Below are 18,314 nucleotides of genomic sequence, written 5' to 3'. Positions count from 1 at the left end.
TATGTTACCACTATCCCTTATCTTACTATATATATTCAAATAAATTCACTACTATTTTCTTTTGAATTTAGTACTTCACACATCCTTCATACATGTTGAACATAAAGGAAAAATGTGTTGTATGAACTAAAAATGACTTAACTGTAAGATATGCGTTCTTTAGTAGTTAATAGTCCTCTTGACATTGCTCTGATGTCATGCAGATGTGTTTAGTGGTTTGCCTCACACCTAACCACACACCTCCAAACTTATAGATGGAGACTAGTTGTACTGTAATGATAAAACGAGTGTTTTTTGGCATGATTCATCTACAGCTTTCGTATTGAATGAGTAATAGATCACTTCACTTCAATAATTCACTTGATATTGAGATATCTAGTGATGTTTGGTCATTGTTGTGGCTTGCTCAAACTTTACTCACAGTGGTAATGCGGTTGTCAAATATGACATCATTCATGTTATATGACACAGGTCATTAAAGGTCGCAGGTTTTGACATGTACTAACATTGTTTTATGTTTCTTTATTCTTAAAAACAACTTGAATTGCACACCTGTACATCATTAAAAAATGATTCAAGCATTTATATAACAGCAAAGCCCTGTAATGATTTATGAACAGTGCTCTACGTGTTTCATACTGAATAGGGTCAAATGTACCCGAGTTAAACAAATAAATAAATGTGTTTAATTCTACCTCCAGTCCTTTACGCAGGCCTGATCATTTTGATTTCATCAGGAAGAGATAGGGCTTTTCAATTAGAACAGTTAACACAAAACCACCAGAAAGTGTCATGAGCAGGTGACCCAGAAACAGGTAAAACTGAGAAGAGAGAGAGAGAGATTTGTGTTAAAACCTACATTTAAAAATCTAATTGCATTGATTTTAATACAATGAAATATTATCATTTCACATTTTAATAGGAAAATGATGTAAAATGAAGAAGCTGTATGTAAGGGAAATACTCACAAAGTTGAGGTCCGTGTAGTGCATGGATGTTTCCTGTTTGCCATTGTACAGTATAATAAAGATGGGATGTATCAGGTAACATGCAAAGCTGATGTTAGACAGAGGAGCCCACAGTCCTAGAGACAGAACTTTATCCACAAACCCTGTACAAATAAAAATGTTGTTACTTTTCACCGGAAATCTTTTTTATGCTTTATTCTGGCAGTCAGTTGTTGATTTATAGAGGCATCGACATTTATTTCATCAACAAAAAGATTACACTCGATCTGGAATACTTGAATGAAATTGGTCAATAATGAATCATTGTCTTTCTCACAAAATAACTTTAACTTATATTAATACGACTATATTTAAAAGCATTTAACCACTCTTCTTCTCTTTATTCCCTGACCTCCATATCCTTCCTCACAGGCCAAGATGATCCAGATCAGAGCCAGAGCCCACAGTGTACGATGTGACCCCTGATAAACAGCATGAGGAAGGGACGGTTGGGGCGGGACCTCTCGCAGCACATAAGCCAATCCAACTAGCAGAGCCATGATTGACAGGGAGAAAAACCAACCTATGACTGCCTGCAACTGTCAAAAGAAACGATCTTATTAATAATCTTATATTAGTATTATGATAATTATTGTTATTACAAAATTGGTAAAATAGTAGTAAGGGACATCTAATATTCCGTAAAAAAAATATTATATAAGACATTTAGGATTAACTCTAAAATACATGCTAAGATACAGAACATTTACAAGTAAAATACATGTTTAAAAAGAGTTTACTAGTACTTATATGAAAGATATTACCTGCTTTTTTATAAGTGCCTCCTTCTTGGTTGTCATGTAAATTCCAGCAAGAATACCCAGTAAATACGGCCCATATCTTGTGTAGGGCTTGTTGTAATAATACTGAAAGTAGCTCTCATATGCACTTAAAAAACAACATCATAAAGCAATTGAAAAACTAGGCTACCAAAGTAAGGTAAAAATGTGAATCAACTTTTGCAAATAAAAGAAAAATGCTTCTTTATTGTCAACACCGGACTAAATATTACAAGCACATATTACTGTTTGCATTCTGTTCGTATTTAAAAAGAAGAAAACAAATAAGAACTGATCTCTTACAGTGTTGTGGGCTGGTGGACGGGGAGATGCAGAAAACTGGTAATAAGGGCCCCGGCTGTACTGGAAATCATCAGGAGAACTATTGACACAACGATAAGTGCACTTTTGTTCCTGGAAACAAACAAACCGAGATGATTTATTCCTGTAGATATTTATATGGCAGATAAGAGTGGTGAACTCACACTCTATAAAGTAGAATCAGAAGAGGTGTTGTTGCGTAGAATTGAAAGTCTAGAGACAGATACCACGTCCAGGGTGCACACTTGAAAAAAAAGAGATAACACAATTGTTTATCAGGTTTGAAATGACGCAATAAGGAATTCTCATTAAAGAATGACAGTATTTTATGGAGACATACAATGTCTGTTATAGTGAAGAGGTTGTTGATAAGCAGCAGGTTCGACCACCAGTATTTCTTACAGTTGAAGATTTCATCCTCAGCTATAAACCAGAAGACTCCTCTCTGGACGACAGAGAACAATCCAATGGTCAGGCACACGATGAAGAGATGGAGAGGTTGAATCCTGGAGACGTGAGGAATTACATTACGCGAAGGCGGAAAGAAATTGAATATTGTGTTTCGATTGAAAGTGATAGACATCAAACAGACCTTTTGTATCGCTTGAAGAGGAAATGGGCCACCAGTCTGGGGCTGAGAGTGTTTTCTGATCTCTGAATGGAGTTCAGCAGGGATTTAGCGCTCAGGAGACCACTGCCACAACCAAACACAAATGGTGACAAAATTATAAAAAATATTTTGGAGAAAAAAGTATTTAAAGATAGAGGTCGAAGAATCGTCATTGCTTTTCTCTGCAGGGCCTGAAGCGAGTGGCATGTTTATGAATTATGCGAATTATGAAAGCACATCAGTTTGACGTCAAAAACATTTCAAATGTCAAGGGTAATGTCGTGTCAGGCCACGATCAGAGAAAGCATTTTCGGTCATTTTCACAGAATAATATGAACACACAATATTTCAAATGTGCCTCCCATTGTATAACAGAGAAAATATGTAAAGCCAGAAAAAAACTTTCTGTTAAAGGTGCAATGTGGGGTTTTAGCGTTATCTGGTGGTGAGGTTATGAATTGCAACCAACGGCTCACACCACCCTTCCCCTCTCTCTTTCAAAGCACTACAGCGGCTGACGCAGAACTAAGATGACGTCACGTTTTTTCAGATTTTGCAGAAGAAGATAACGCATTTACAAAACGAGTTCTGTGGAGCAGTTTGTCCGTTAAAGCCTACTTTAGAAACAACATGGCGAATAACATGTAAGGGGACCAGCGGTGTATATAAATAGAAATAGCTCATTCTAAGGTAATAAAACATAACGCTTCATTATGTAACGTCTATACACACCTCTGAAGACCTCTTATGTACATTATATTGCATTTCTGTCGATAGAAAATGACACACAACACCTTTAATGTCGGCTCTTAGGACAAAATATGAAATGCTCCATCATTTTTAAGTTGCTTGCGAGTACTAAATGTATAAATATAAAGATGGTTTTACCCCAGCAACAGAAAAGAGTCCACACCCAGGTACACCGGCCCACTGAAGGTCAACACATACAGAGGGTTCTTCTCTACCATCTCCTTCCATCGCCTGTCATTATCTGCACAGAAACAAATCTTCAAAACATGCACAAAATCTCCACACAGTTCTTCTGCTTGAAACCTCATGTTCTCACCCAGATTGCTCCAGGCACTGAGCTGCACGGTGTGTCCTGAGATGATCCAGAGCAAACTGAGGATACGGATGCCGTTTAGAGAGGAATAACTGTTTCTAGAACCTTCTAGTGTCAGAATCCCCTCACTGCTCTTCTGGACGGACAGAGACTGCAGACACGACAACAGAGCTAATGGAAAGGAGAAGAAAACATGGGAGGAGAGGAATGAGATAATAACGTATTAAAAGCTGTGCTATATTGTATATTGCTTGTTAGGTGATTATTAACCAGTCCACATTCAAGTGCCAAACAATGTGATTTGAAAAATGTGTGCGTGTGTGCATGTACTTGCTCTTAGCGATTCCCTGTCGCTTATATTCTGCATTTTGATCCCTCATCTCTGTGTTTTCACCGTATTCTTTATTATGATTGGCCGAGCCATTAGCCAAGATGGCTCCGTATTGGTTGGCGTTTGAGGGGAGGGCGAGTCCCTCCTCTGGTTTAACTTCTCTTTGTCTCTTCATTTTCATTAAAGCCAAACAAATGGACGATACGAGAGGAAGAGTCAACAACACAGCACACACAAACCTGAGGAAAACAAACACACAGATTCAGACCCAAATTAAAAAATGGACAAAGATACAGTTCTTTGGAATCGCTATCTATTGCTAGTATGAATACAAATGTGTTTGTTCTCATAGCATTTCAAACTATCATGATACAAACGTCGCTTGAACAACCGAAACATCACATGTACAACTGAAACAGAAAATCAGTGTTGAGCACATGAAATGAATTATTTGAGCACATTTGGTAGTGGGTGTACAAAGTGTGTGTGTGTGCTACTCACAAACAGACCAGAGCAGATGGATCAGAACGGGACAAATCACTAACGCACTGAGTCATAAAGATGCCCACTGTGGAATCAGACAGTAAAACCGAAGGCACAGGAGGAAGAAGAGAGATTTGTCCATGCTCAAACGCCTCTGTAGACACACATGCAATTCAATATTTATCTTTCTATTTAACACAAAACCACTGACACATTTTAATACTTAGGAGTCACTGCATTGTACGTATCTGAAAAAGGCAACATATTGACTTCACTCGCCGTTAATCACAAGTGTCTGAACCTCAGAATCCTCACAGGAATCCGGCACACAAATACCAACAAAATACTCCAGCCTGTCCTGCGTGTCACAAAACATCACCAAACGCTTTCATTTCACATCCAGACAGTAATGCTGTTTTAAAATAAAAAATATAAATAAAACAAGATTTATGTTATTTTGTTGGTTGTTTTTACTGCAATATACTGTAAATATGTTGCTTTTGGACTGTTTGTGTGATGGTACCTGTTTGAGGAACACTTGACAGTACTGACCCCTGAAGTCCGGACCCTCCACAGACAAACACTCGCTCAGAGATCCCGGCCGGTTCACATTCCCTCCCTCCACATCACTGCCCATCTTACCAAACGCATCATACACTACAGTATATAAAAAGACATTAAAACAGAATAAATAAAAGTCCTACTGTATTCAGCAGCAAAGAAAAATAAACATTTTATTTACAACTAAATAAATAATAAGGAAAAAATAAGGTAAAGAAACAATTTAAGTATTGCACATTCAAAAAAGCCTTTTATGACTTGATTTTAAAAGTTAATGAATTAAATAAGGTAAATAAAAAGAAAAAATTTAATGAATAGAGTAAATGAAATAAATCACATTGCAAAATAAAAGGAATCAAAGACAAACATATTACATCCCTTTCTAAAAGTAATTCAAGATACTAAGATGTTATATGAATATTTTTCAAATAAGAATGAAAGGAGCACAGAAGTGCTAATATAAGAAGTCTACATTTAAAAAAAACAATTAAGCAAAACTAGATATTATAATAATATTTAAACACTATAATATATATTAGGTCCAGGCCTCATATGTCTAAATATGCACAATAAATTCAATACAATTGCTTACTCAGTACTGCATATTTGCTGGGTGTCTCCTTCTCCAACTCCTCCAGAAACTCCTTTGTGTCCTGCTTGCATTTTTGGGACACATTCCAGGTATATGCGGCGTGGCACGAGAACAAAAACATCAGGACTGAAAACCATTTCAGCTGCATTTTGTACAGCATTTCATTTTGTGCTTTTCATCCTTTTAAATACTTGAAAACTGGACATGTGACCTGTTTGGCATTGGTCATGCTTCCTCACCATTCAAAATGAGCATGAAAATCAAGACTCCGTGCTTCAATAATGGCCTGGTTACCAAATACAATCAGCCCTTCACCATATGGATGTCAACAAATGACAGATCTCTGTTCTGCAGGACAAAAATAAGCAATATTATTAGACATTTGAGTCTAAAATTGTCACAAGAGCAAATTATTAAAAGTGTGATAAATGTGTATCTTTACACTTTTACAACCATCTCATTTTGTTACTATTTATTGGACATTCGCATTAAAGCATTACAGAAGAATTTATTGCGGGAACAGCTGTGCTTAAGCTTGGCATTTGGGCAAATAAGCAATAAGAACAAAGTGTTCATATATATATATATATATATATATATATATATATATATATATTTCACAAATATATTATACAGTCATTTAACTTTTGGGGTGATATGTCTTTGTAACATGACATAAAACAAAAAGGTCCTCCATCAAAACACCTGGCAGCATCTACAGCCTGAATCTTAATATCACTGGTAACCATGGTGACTTCGATGCGGAGGCCACTGCCGAATTGCTTTTAAGCTCATTAAAATAAGGCAACCAGAGGCCATCGCTTCTCAAACACACAAACTCCATACTAGACATTAGACATTTGTTTATGTATCATTTATTAATGATAACAGTTTTTTTCACAAACATAGAACATATCTACCGAACAGCAGCAAAGACATTCTATAAAATTGAACAACCACCATTGATGGCATCTCTCATGCACATATGCTCGCAAAAAAGGTAAATGAACCTAAATGTGGTGTATTAAGATGGTATCGAAGACAAATGAAATCCTAGAACTAATAGAAAGCTTCACAATTGTTCAACTCATGTAAAAGAAATGCAGACAGCTGACTTTAGAGGATATAGTGTGAGAAACAAACCAACAAAGAATCAGCCTGTTTCACACTTTCCCCAAAACATTCATTTATAGTTAAGGCAGGATTTGAAACTTGTCGCTCTTGTTGTCCTTTTGTAACACCGTGTCCAAACAAATGAGTCAGAGAAACTCCACACTTTCCATGATTTTCCATGACGCACTGCGCCATGATTGACCAACTAAATAAAACGTCTAATGTCTAATCTACACCTGGCTTTCAAGCACCAGAGGCACTTGACCACACAGCAGGAAATACAAGCACTGATTTCAAGAACCAGAAAACGAGTGGGGTGTCTCGCTTTGGAGCGCATATGTAATCCGGGAAAACTTTGGTTTAAATAAAATGGTCCATAAAGCTAACTAAAGGGACGTGACGTGGGATTTGATAAACCCGCCGTGCACAGTGAGGTCAAAAAAACATCTCCAACACGCTGTTTTAAAAAAAGCGAAGGTTGACATGTTGTGTGGATGTATTTTAAGAAACAAACGCATCCGACAAAACCCAACAATGATGATCTGAAACATTTGCCTGAGAAAACAAATATCGTGAAGATACCAAACATGTTTGTGCATCACAGCACCGTAAAATCAGAAAGCACATAAACACCTCTTGGCAGTGATTGACGTATTTTAGTCGTGTTATATTGTTTTTCAAAGGACGGCTAATGCACAGAACAGAAATATAACTAAAACAAAATCCTTTCGACACTAAACCAAATGCCATTTGGTAACACAATGGCACACAATTCCTCGACTGCATTAGGAGACACAATTCTTCTATGTCTTGTTGATTTTTGACTGATTGTCTCATTGAGAGAAGTTGTGATGTGACATTCTGGGCACTTTTAGCAGCAGTGACTCGGGAATCAATGCGTATCCCAAGATCGAGACGAACGATATCCACTCCCTCCAGAAAACAACGAGAAATACAAATAAAGAATCTATAAAAAAGATCTATCCAACACACATACAAACATCTATCATAAAGTATACAAAACCTGTTCTCATAGATAATTAAATACACATAAATCAAATCTGAATATATTACACATCTTTAAACACAACGTCACTGTGTGTTTGGATTTATACATTTCATATATATATATATGTGTATTTGTATTTATATATATATATACACATGTATACGTATGATGAGGCAAGAGTGAGGAAATATGACACGAAAAGCTTCTAAACAGTCTCTATTATGACACAACAATCCTTCAGTCCACCAGGAGGCGCTACCCCTCTCTCACTTTTCCACTGTGCTCAACCGTTTTGACTTTATAAAGGCCATTCCGTGTGTCCGCATGTGTGTGTTCAGGACTCCCTCCGTTTCAAAAGTTTTCGAGCACACCTTGCATTGAGTATCTAGGAAACCGTCATTGACCTCAGGGTTTGGGGTGTTCTCCTGCTGACCGTTGAAACGTCCGATTCCTTGCGGCTCTTTCAGCTTGTGCACAATGAACAAGTGTCGTGCGAGTGAATGGTGCGATGTGTAGCACAGGCCGCACTCACGGCACTGGTAAGAAGAGACGTCAGTCTTGTGCTGGGGAATGTGCTCGTGGAAACGCACAATGTCTTCGGTGGTGAAGCTGCACACGGCACATTTGTGTGTCTTGAATACGTTGATCTTTAGTTTCTTTAGAGGTTGTGAGGTTGAGGTCTTAACGGGTGCCCCCTCCTCTCCAGGCTCCTCGGCTTCGTCTTCACCGTCGTGGTCCTCATCTTCAGAGTGGAGCTTGCGTTTGGGACTGGGTACCTGAAGCACAATGATGCTTATTTAAAACTTAGAAGAACAAATCATTGTTTCAGGGTGTGATTTAGGAGCCTTTGACATCTGCTGTTAAAGGTCCAGTATATAAAATTTAGCGGCATCTAGAGGCAAGGTTGAAAAATTGCAACCAAACTCTCTCCACTCCCTTTCGAAATACTACGGTGGCTGACACAGGACTAAAATGTCGTCACGTTTTTGCTTCTTTGCCGGAGGAGATAACGTATTTACGAAATTCGCTCTGTAGAGCAGTTTGTCCATTCAAGGCTACTGTAGAAACAACATGGTGAACTCCATGTAAGGGGACGCGCTGTGTATGTAGATAGAAATAGCTCATTCTAAGGTAATTAAACACTTCATCAGATAAGGTATTTTTACATGTCTGAAGACATAGTAAGGAATATTCTGTCAATAGATACAAAAAACATAAACACTGACCCTTTAAGGTTGATGCAAAAAACAAAACAATATAGACTATTGTATTCAATGTATTGTGTTACCTGCTTTTTGTCGTCAGCGGTTTCTACAACGCCAGAATCTACGGAAAGCTTGGCCTCCGCATCTTTAATGGCGTGCATGAGCTGGATGTGTTTCTCCAGCAGCAGTCTTTTTGTGAACGTGCGACTGGGTTCAGGACAGTGTCTGTGAAAATCAAGGGATCCGCCAGACACTTGTAAGCATCAAGCAAACAGGAAGATTTGTGATATGTTTTAATAGGAATCTAAATACATCACGCAGCTATGGATCAAGAAACACACAATACTCACGGACACGAGTAGACCTTCCTCAGGCCCTTGTGTTTGATTCTGTTGTGTCTGCATAAACTGTGAGAGGAGCTGAAGGACTTTTCACACTGTCTGCAAGGATGCTTTTTAAGTTGCTGTGAGAGATAGAAATACATTTGCATTTTCCACGAATAATGGCAGCCATAAGTCATAAAATCATGAGGAAAGGATGAAGAAGACACAAACACATGACATGCAAAAGTAACTGACATGCAAAAGTCAACCTTTAGATGAAAAACGATTTGCATGGAACTTATGGGGAGCAATTCATTCTTTGTGAACAACCACTATGAACCAACAATTTAATTTTTTTAACAATTTAAAAATGTTCCAGTAAACATTTGCACTACTATTAGGTTTCCAGTGATTAGGTTTTACCTTCCCATGTTCCCTCTTCATGTGCGCGATGAAGACTTCTCTCTGTGTGAACAGGCGCTCACACTCCCCGCAGGTCCAGCCAGGACAGGAGGTGGAAGTTGGGACTTTTTTGGGAAGGTCTGTTCCATTACTGTTCTTCTTTGTTGGTGATGATGGCTTCCTCTCTCCCTTCTCATTGCTGTTGATAGAACCGCTCTCCTTGTTGTTGGGGCTCATGGAATTGGTGGGTTTGGAGCTGAGAGGAAGATTGATGCCCAGGTTGGGAGGGCCCTCTATGGTCTTTAGGGTGCCGTGCATGGACTTAAAGTGAAAAACAAAACGGTTTATTAAATACTAACACAACATAGATATTACATAATGTTCCACAAATACACAGTGCAGACGAACTGCTCCATTTACAACTATAAATCTGCAATTCATCGCCTTCTCAGTTTGAAATTTTGTCTTTACGACTTTTATCTTTACGTAATGTAAATAAACTGACGTGGAAATCTCAGAAAAACTTAATAACTGTTTTTTGTTTATTTTTTAACCAAATAATGGATTGCAGTTTTAAAGCTACCTCTCTATCGCCATCTCTGTTTGAACCGTGAAATTGCATGTAGCTTCATTAAAAACTATTTACATGTTAGCAAAATTATAATTCATTATTATAAGCGTACTCTCGTAAAACACAGTGAAGCGAAGTAGAGATACACAGATATATTGGCCAGTAATCGGTATCAGTCGATATAAGTGATTTTTCACACTATCGCCAGATAGTTCAATGACAGTCTAAGATCAGGGCCGATATATCCTGTTGATCTAAAAGAGGAAAACACAATTAATTTATTTTTGCTCTCTATATGGACAATGTTAAGAAACATCGCCAGTTTGATGTTCAATATGAATCGATATTGCTATCAGCAGACATCACACTGAATAATCGGTATCGGTGCATCGCTAGTAAATAGACAGTTTGTGATACATATGTTTGTGTACTCAACTGAGTTTACATTTGTCACATTTTCCAAAACTGACTTACTTTGATATGATCCAACATGAGCTGCTTTTGGGCGTAGTGCATGGAACAGTCAGGACACTTGAAGACAGACACTTTCTGATTAGATATGTGCTGATCGAAGTGCGTATAGAGCAACGTCTGCTGGGTAAAAACTGTGTCACACATGGAACATTTGTAGATCAACCTGTAACGTACCAAATATAAATAAAACATCAATAAGAGAATGTTTTCTGACGTGCACAGTCATGGGTTCAATCCCTTATATGTACTTTAAATGTCATTTTGAATAAAACCTTAATCCAAATGCATTAATGTAAACACGTTTCGGTTACAGGGTTCAACAGTTCAAGCCCAGTTTAGAACAAACAACATTTTCCGAAATGTCGTTAATATATTTTTGTGTTGAAGGACTTATGTTGGGCTGTTGAACGTTTCTTGCTCATTTATGAAATTAATCGCTTACATTGTAAATGAGCTAGATGATGGTGTTTAGGTTACAGGCGACACAGGAAGTGCAAACAACCCATCTGTTTTTTTCATTAGCAAGTGTTGAAGAACACGACAGGCCTCATTTGGGACGGTGATGTCGGGTTCATTCAGAGGACACAGTAATTAAAGTCCCCGTGCATAATTTCTTTCTGCACCTGATAAGGTCAAATGTGTTGTAAAGGAACCAATTCGACACACCTATTGAGTTTCCATCCACTGTGTTACAAGAAATAAGCTTGTTTTGCCAAAAACATGGAAGCGTTTAGCCTTGCTGAGCACTGAATTGCTTGTAACGTATGAGAAAAGAACACTGAAATGTCGTTTTATAGCTCAGGAGATCTGATGGAGTTCACAGTTGATTCATTTACATAAACTTGGTCTCAGATGTTTTAACTAAAATTGCTTAAAAATGAGAAACAGTTGTTAAAATACATTAAGAGTATGGAGGTGTAAAATGAATGTAGATTGTGTAGGTAAAATAATCTGGATTTGGGTAAATATAAGAAATGTTTCAGAGGTTATATCTCTAAACAAACATTTCCATAGCATAAAGCTCTCTAAATGTTTTTTAAGGATAGATCATTAGGATAGACTTACTTAGGCTCTCCGATTTTCACTCCCGGATGCTGGGTATAGGCGTGTGAATGTGTACCGGGTGCCGATTTGAAAGCCATGGGGCAGATGGGGCATTTGTAGAAGATTTCACAGTGGGATCCCTGAATGTGCGACTTGAGAGCAGCAACATCAGCGAAGATGACGCTACAGTTTACACAGCTAAGACCAAAACAGAATAAGATGAAAAATCGAATAAAAATGACTTCTATAGTCAGCGTCAGATACCTTAAATGCAGCATCAATCAAGAATGAATGGCAGAATAATAACAGTAAGTAGCTGTGATTGCTGTTTTAAAAGCATGACTGGCGCTCAGTTCGTGCTCCACTTAAAACCAATTAAACACTTAGCAACACTTTGTATTGAATCACACTGTTTTTATGCATAAACAGAACCTTTTAAGGCAACTTTGAGGTCAGCAAAGTTTGAATCTACTCGGTATTGCTAATCTCTGAGCGAGGAAAGAATTCCCCAGTTTACCTAAAGATTTATTCAGATATGTGCTTATAAGTGGAATTGTTGGTTCTCAAATGTGTCAATTGTAAGGCCCAGTGCTCGAATATCAATTATTTTGGTTGGTGGTCTTTTTTTCTGATGTTTGATTGCATAAAATGTAATACATTTCTATTTCATGAAATGCCACAAAATCTGTGGCCCACCTGAATACATCTTGGGATCCCAAGTTTTAGATCCACTGACATGAGAAGCCATGTCTAGCAAGCATTACACCATTTCTAAGAAATGTGTTCTTTTGTGTTTTTGAGAGTTACAGGAAGTGATGGGTACTAACCGGTAACCGACTCTGCGTGTGTAGTGCAGGCAGTTCTTGGTCACATGCGACTGAAAATGGACCGATCGACAGATAGCTCCACACTCTGGGCAGATATATGGAGACTTGTGTTGATGGATCCGTTGATGGGAAGCAAAACTACACTGGTTTGGCAGCAGCATTTGGCAAATAGTGCAGGTTTTCTGCTTCAGTTGAAAGAAAAATACAACAAATTACTTACAGTTTTTAGACTCAGAATCTCAGCTATCCTGATCTGCCAAAATGTTTCCAAACCCCTTTGAATTCATTCAACAGACTAGCAAACCAACTCAGGCTAATTAAAGCCGTTTTAGGAAATATTATAACATAGAAACCACCAAACTTGATTATATACAAACATCCCAACTTTCATAAATGACAAATAACACCCACCTGCCCATTGGATTCAACAGCCTGCTGGTAGTGCAATGCCAGAGACGACTCTTCCTGAAACATCTGATTACATTCCAAGCATTTCAGAGTCGATCTGCAGACCTTAGAGGCGTCCCTATCCAGCGGCATTGCAGCCGTAACAGGGGCCGAAGAAGGGGCAGAAATCACCGTGGTTGGGTTCCCTTTCCCCTGACTCCCTCTTATGGGGGATCCAAGGTTAGCCGAAGACGTGGGAGCACTGGAGGTTACAGAGGGTGCCAAGATCATCTGGTCAGCAGGAATCGGCTTCAAGATAAGATGTGAACACTGCATGACAACACCTTTGTCTTTGTGGCTCCTGGCATGAGATAAAAGGCTACACTTGTTGTAAAAGACCAGGTTCTTGGCGCAGTGGTTGCAAGTGACCTCTATGCGGACGCTTCTACGATCGTAATGCTGTGTGAGACTTTTTTCCAGGGCGAACGAATCCCCACATTCCAAGCATTTGTAGCCACGGGACGGTAAGGATATACAGGCGGCGGTTGGAGGGCTGAGGTTGGGTACGTAAACTGGCACAGGGTTTATGCTACTTAAAACTTTGTTGAAGGCCTCCACCACCGAGCTCTGGGAACTGGTTAAAACTTGAACTCGGGACACTTTCTTCTGCTGTTGTTGGGTCAACAAAGATTGCTTGATGGGTTGCTGGGATTTGGCCAAAACCTTGTGGAGCTCAGCTGCTGGTGCATTCTGGGATAGGAGATTTAGGCTGGTTAAGTGAACAGTCTTTGGCACAAGTTTGGTGTTGGCTAGGCTGGAAGCAGGCACCATGACAGTTTGTTGCTGAATGGCATTAGCAGCTTTGAGGATGGCACTGCTGGCACTCTGAACGGATGCCGCCGGTATGACGGTAGCTTTTACTGTCGTATTGTTGGCAAGTTTCAGATTGATCACTTGGGTCCCAGCCGTCTTGACAGCTGAGACTGGCAAGAAGGCGGTGGCCACCGGCTTAATGGTCATTTGTTTTGTTACCTCAATGGCAGAACCTCCAGACGTTGCTACTACTGTGGTGGGTAGAGATGTTTTGGTGGGAGATGAGAATATGGAGGGTGGCAGGGGTGAGGTGACATTGGATGAAAATTTAATAGCTTTATTCAATCCATCGGGATCAAACTCTGGCAAGACTCTGGTAACTGTCCTCTTGATCTGCCCAGAAGACGTCTTGATTGTTTTGATGCGGACTTTAGGGATGACCGGTACCGATCCCGCTGGAGATGAAGGAGACCCTTTGCTACTGCTTTCACTCGTAACACTGCATGGGCTTTCAGGTTGTTTGGAGAGCATTTTCTTGGGAATCTCCAGAGCTAACTCCCGTTCTTGAGGTTTCTCTGTAACTTTCAGAGTCTCCTTTGTCTCTCTGGGTAAATCTCGAGGTGTGGCAAGGGTTTCTGGAGATTTTGCTTCTGTGTTAGCTTTCTTTGCACTAAGGGCGGCAATTGCAGCAATGCAGGACGAGAGCTTTGCAGATGATTTAGCTTTGGCTGCATTCAACCCAGCGATTGATTCTTTGTGCTCTTTTGCATCTTGGAATCTAAAGTTTTCTCTGGGTTGATCCTCATGTTTTCTTGGTTTTTGAGAGTCACTTAGCTTTGCGTTTCCCGAACAGCCATTGGAACTATTATTCTCAGCTTTCAAATGATTGTAGTTGCCGTTTGTTTTAGGCTTTGACGGGCCTTCTGCTATAGCAGGTTTGGCATGTTGAGAACAGAGCTCTTCTGTCTTTGTGCTCAGACCTGTTAGAGGATTCGGTCTGAAAGGTAAACTACTCTGTTTGTCTGCAGGGTCATCTACTTCAATCTTGTCATCATCGTCAAACTCCTCAGCACTTGAGATGGGGCTAAAGTGGTTGAATGTGGCGATATTCCCAGCCATTCCATGAAGTTCAGTCCTTTGAAGCTTGTCGCTTTCCTTGCTGTATCTGTTGTTGGGTGACACAGGCAAGAACCCATTGTGTAGTCCATTTCCGACAGCGGGGTGGACGTCTTTTTCAGAGAAAGCTTGTTCGCTAGCATCGAAATTCCGGACGTTCTTCACAATAACGCTAACCCCAACATCTGGACCAGAGGTGACATGAGAGTCCTCTTCATGGTGGACATTGTGTTTGAGCTGTCCGTCATGGTCATTATGGCCAGACTCAATGGCGGCCTTAGGGTCGACCATATCAGGAATGTCAAAGGCTGCAAGCAGGTCATCAAAGTCTGGGGTTTTCATGTCGCCCATGGTCTTTGGAGAATGAGCTAAAAACCTATAAGACACAAATAATAAAAAATGAATTAGACAGACAAAAGAAAATGGCAGCAGGAACTTTAATTTTAAAGGAGCAATGTGGAGATTTTTGCGGCATCTAGAAGGCTACTGTACAAACAACATTGTAAATTCCACGTAAATGGACCTGCGGAGTATGTAGATAGAAATACACTGTAACTCATTATAAGGTAAGATAAACTTACTATTGCAAATGATTTGAAACTGACATAATATATGGAAATTTTTGTCTAATTTAGTAGTAAATAAAGGCACAAATTCCTTATTAAATATTTTTTTAAATACTATATTAGCTTGCAAAAAAATTTATTTGTATATTAACTGTCAATATATAATCCAATTTAATATATATTTGCTATAATACATAAGGAACTGCTGCTTTTCATATACTGATAATTTTTATAAAATGTATTATTTAATATATCGAATTGTAGTTTTCAGTATATACGGGCCGTTGACAAATATACCCATACATATGTCCTATAGTGTGACAAAGAAAAATCCTGAACATAAAATCCTTATGTGTTATTTTATATGATTTATATAAGTATTAATACTATAAAATAATATATTTGTTTTCTACATTATTGCAGTCACACCATACGACACATATGGGATTTCAATTTTATTCCCTAAAGAAGCACATACAAGTTTTAATCCAGAACCCTGTTAAAAATCCTACACCTGAACGTGTTTACATTTACTGTAAATGCACATCCTAAAACATAAGCACTGCCTAAAACATTAAATTCATTGCGAAGAAGCTTAAACAAGCAACACTGTGTAATTCTAGCAGGGTTAGTACGCTTCTGCTTCTCTGTTGAAATGGAAGAGTGCACTGCAGCCCTGCCTCCATTACAGCTCATAACATCTGCACGCACAGGATACGCAGGGCCAAGACGGCCTTCCCAGCACACAATAGAGCCAATGTGGCAAGGATTGTAAACCGAGGAGCACCAAACAAAGGACGGAGAAAGAATGAGAGAATAATATCAAACAAAAGAGGTTGAAATGACATTGAGCTGTTGAAGCCGGTATGAGGCTTCAACACATTTGTAAATCTATGCAGTCACTCATAGAAAAAACAAATGTGATTCTTAGCCTCTGATTTATTGTTGAGCAAAAAGGCATTTAAACTGCTGGTCTTGTTTATGAAAACGCGACAGAATAACGCACACAATGGGCCTTACTTACAAAACACGAGCACAACCTGTGTAAACTGTGTGTAAAACCATATTTACATCAAAAATATTTTTCGGTTAAATAGGATATGAGTTATTTATGACAGATTCTGCTCGTTGCACGAACGAGGCCTACTAAAAACAAACACACAACAATACAAAACACAGAAGTGGAAACATGCAAATGAGCCACTCCTCACCCCCGGCGTTCCGACAAATCTACGGCAAAGCAATCTTGCTTCCCTTCTCTCCTTCCTTCCTATTCTTTCTGTTCCTCCCTCTTCTCCACCTCAACAACAAAATATCACCACCACCTCCCTCCTCCCTTACAGCGGAGGGGGAAAAATCTGCTTTTGCACAAGGAAAGGCCCACCAGGAAACACTCCAGCACTCAACGGTCATTCTGCATAGTGACCGTAGTAAACACAAATTACAGTGACCTGGCCCTATAGCCGGTCATCGAGTTTTCATAGTGGATAGATTCGGCTCATGGCAACCAGACCGGCCCTGACGTGCATTAACATGTTAAGGTGTTCAAAAACGCTCGAACCCTGGGGCCGGATCATGTCTGAAGACCTCTTGCCATTCTGGCTGCCATGAAGCGGTCGGCTATCTGCCTGTAGCACAGTGACTGTATTGTTTCCGAGCCTCCTCGTCTGCCTCAAACCGGTTTCAGCCGGTTCCGGTCACCCTGCATAATGTGTTTGCTGCAGTGCAGCCACACTGGAGACCCAGGAGCTGCCCGTTTCTGTGCCTGTTCACCGTTAAATCTTCAGGATCCCTGCAAAAAGCGAACTGTGAGAGTGGGTCAACGTTACGGGTGGCTGTTTTGAAGAGGTTTGTGGTCTGGAATTTATGATTTTGAGCTCGAGCACAAGCTAGGCCCGAAAGCGGAGACTACGGAGGGTGTTTTGGCAAAAAACATGCACGTCAGAGGTTCACGACCGGTTTACGCAGATGGATGGACGGGATGGTGAGAGACAATAAAAAGAAAGACGAACGACGGATGCACATTCCAAAGGAAAACCACAAACAGTGTGTTTATGTCAAAAGCTCGGCTAGGATGATGAGCAGATACGAGAAAACAAGACGGATAGATAGCGAGTAAAATGTACCTGACCTCTCTTTGATTGTGCCTCTCGGTTTTACCCCATTCTGCAGAACTGAATTGGTCCTATTTCCTTCTCAGCCTACCCTCTCTCTCTCCCTCTCTCTCTCTCTCTCTCTCTCTCACACACACACACACACACAGACACATGCTCTCCGTGGTCCCTGTTCTTCTCTTTCATCCACTGTCCCTACTTCCTCCTCTCGTTTTTCCTGGAAAACAAGCGAGAGGAGAAAGAAAACGGATCTGTCAATTAAAATCATCTCCAGCCTTGGACGACCGTGTTCAGTTGAAAGAACTAACCATGACTGTGACACACACAAGATAGAAAGACAGCGAAAAACTAGGCTCCTGCCCTACCCGGGTTCTCCCTTCTCCCATTACCAGAACACTCCGTGGAAAGGCTTACGCAAGAAGTCAGTCCGGCCAGGCCCCATTCTGTGATTGTGACTTTTTTTCCCCTGCGATCTTGGAGCCTCTGCGGCGAAGGCAGAGAAGGGAGGAAGGGGGCAGTGTGCTTGACAAGCAGCCCTGGCCTTTTGTCTGTGCATGCACTTGGGGGAGGGGGACGCACCGATGGGACCCCAACTCGCCACTG

General features: G+C 39.9%; 2 protein-coding genes across 2 annotated transcripts; both read right to left on the bottom strand.

The window, feature by feature from the left end:
- Nucleotides 1-530: 530 nt before the first annotated feature.
- oacyl (O-acyltransferase like) lies at nucleotides 531-5,895 on the bottom strand (the record flags this gene model as incomplete). The annotated part of the gene is made up of 15 exons (XM_079487025.1): nucleotides 531-821; nucleotides 969-1,111; nucleotides 1,360-1,546; nucleotides 1,772-1,895; nucleotides 2,090-2,200; nucleotides 2,272-2,351; nucleotides 2,448-2,613; nucleotides 2,700-2,801; nucleotides 3,606-3,708; nucleotides 3,784-3,951; nucleotides 4,175-4,350; nucleotides 4,613-4,748; nucleotides 4,874-4,952; nucleotides 5,118-5,251; nucleotides 5,748-5,895. 15 exons carry the CDS (start codon nucleotides 5,893-5,895, stop codon nucleotides 720-722), a joined length of 1,959 nt encoding a protein of 652 aa, XP_079343151.1. The 3' UTR covers nucleotides 531-719.
- A 2,178-nt stretch (nucleotides 5,896-8,073) lies between these two features.
- Nucleotides 8,074-16,883, bottom strand: znf532 (zinc finger protein 532). Its single transcript, XM_079487226.1, has 9 exons — nucleotides 16,809-16,883; nucleotides 13,127-15,407; nucleotides 12,716-12,897; nucleotides 11,910-12,086; nucleotides 10,845-11,007; nucleotides 9,821-10,120; nucleotides 9,425-9,537; nucleotides 9,158-9,299; nucleotides 8,074-8,645 (listed from the first exon to the last, which is right to left on the bottom strand). Exons 2-9 carry the CDS (start codon nucleotides 15,380-15,382, stop codon nucleotides 8,136-8,138), a joined length of 3,843 nt encoding a protein of 1,280 aa, XP_079343352.1. The 5' UTR covers nucleotides 15,383-15,407; nucleotides 16,809-16,883; the 3' UTR covers nucleotides 8,074-8,135.
- Between the last annotated feature and the right edge of the window lie 1,431 nt (nucleotides 16,884-18,314).

This window comes from Barbatula barbatula, assembly GCF_947034865.1.
Source record: "Barbatula barbatula genome assembly, chromosome: 22".
NCBI classification, from domain to species: Eukaryota; Metazoa; Chordata; class Actinopteri; order Cypriniformes; family Nemacheilidae; genus Barbatula; species Barbatula barbatula.
Note: the sequence above shows the minus strand (reverse complement) of the source record. Positions and strands in the feature narration are given on the sequence as shown.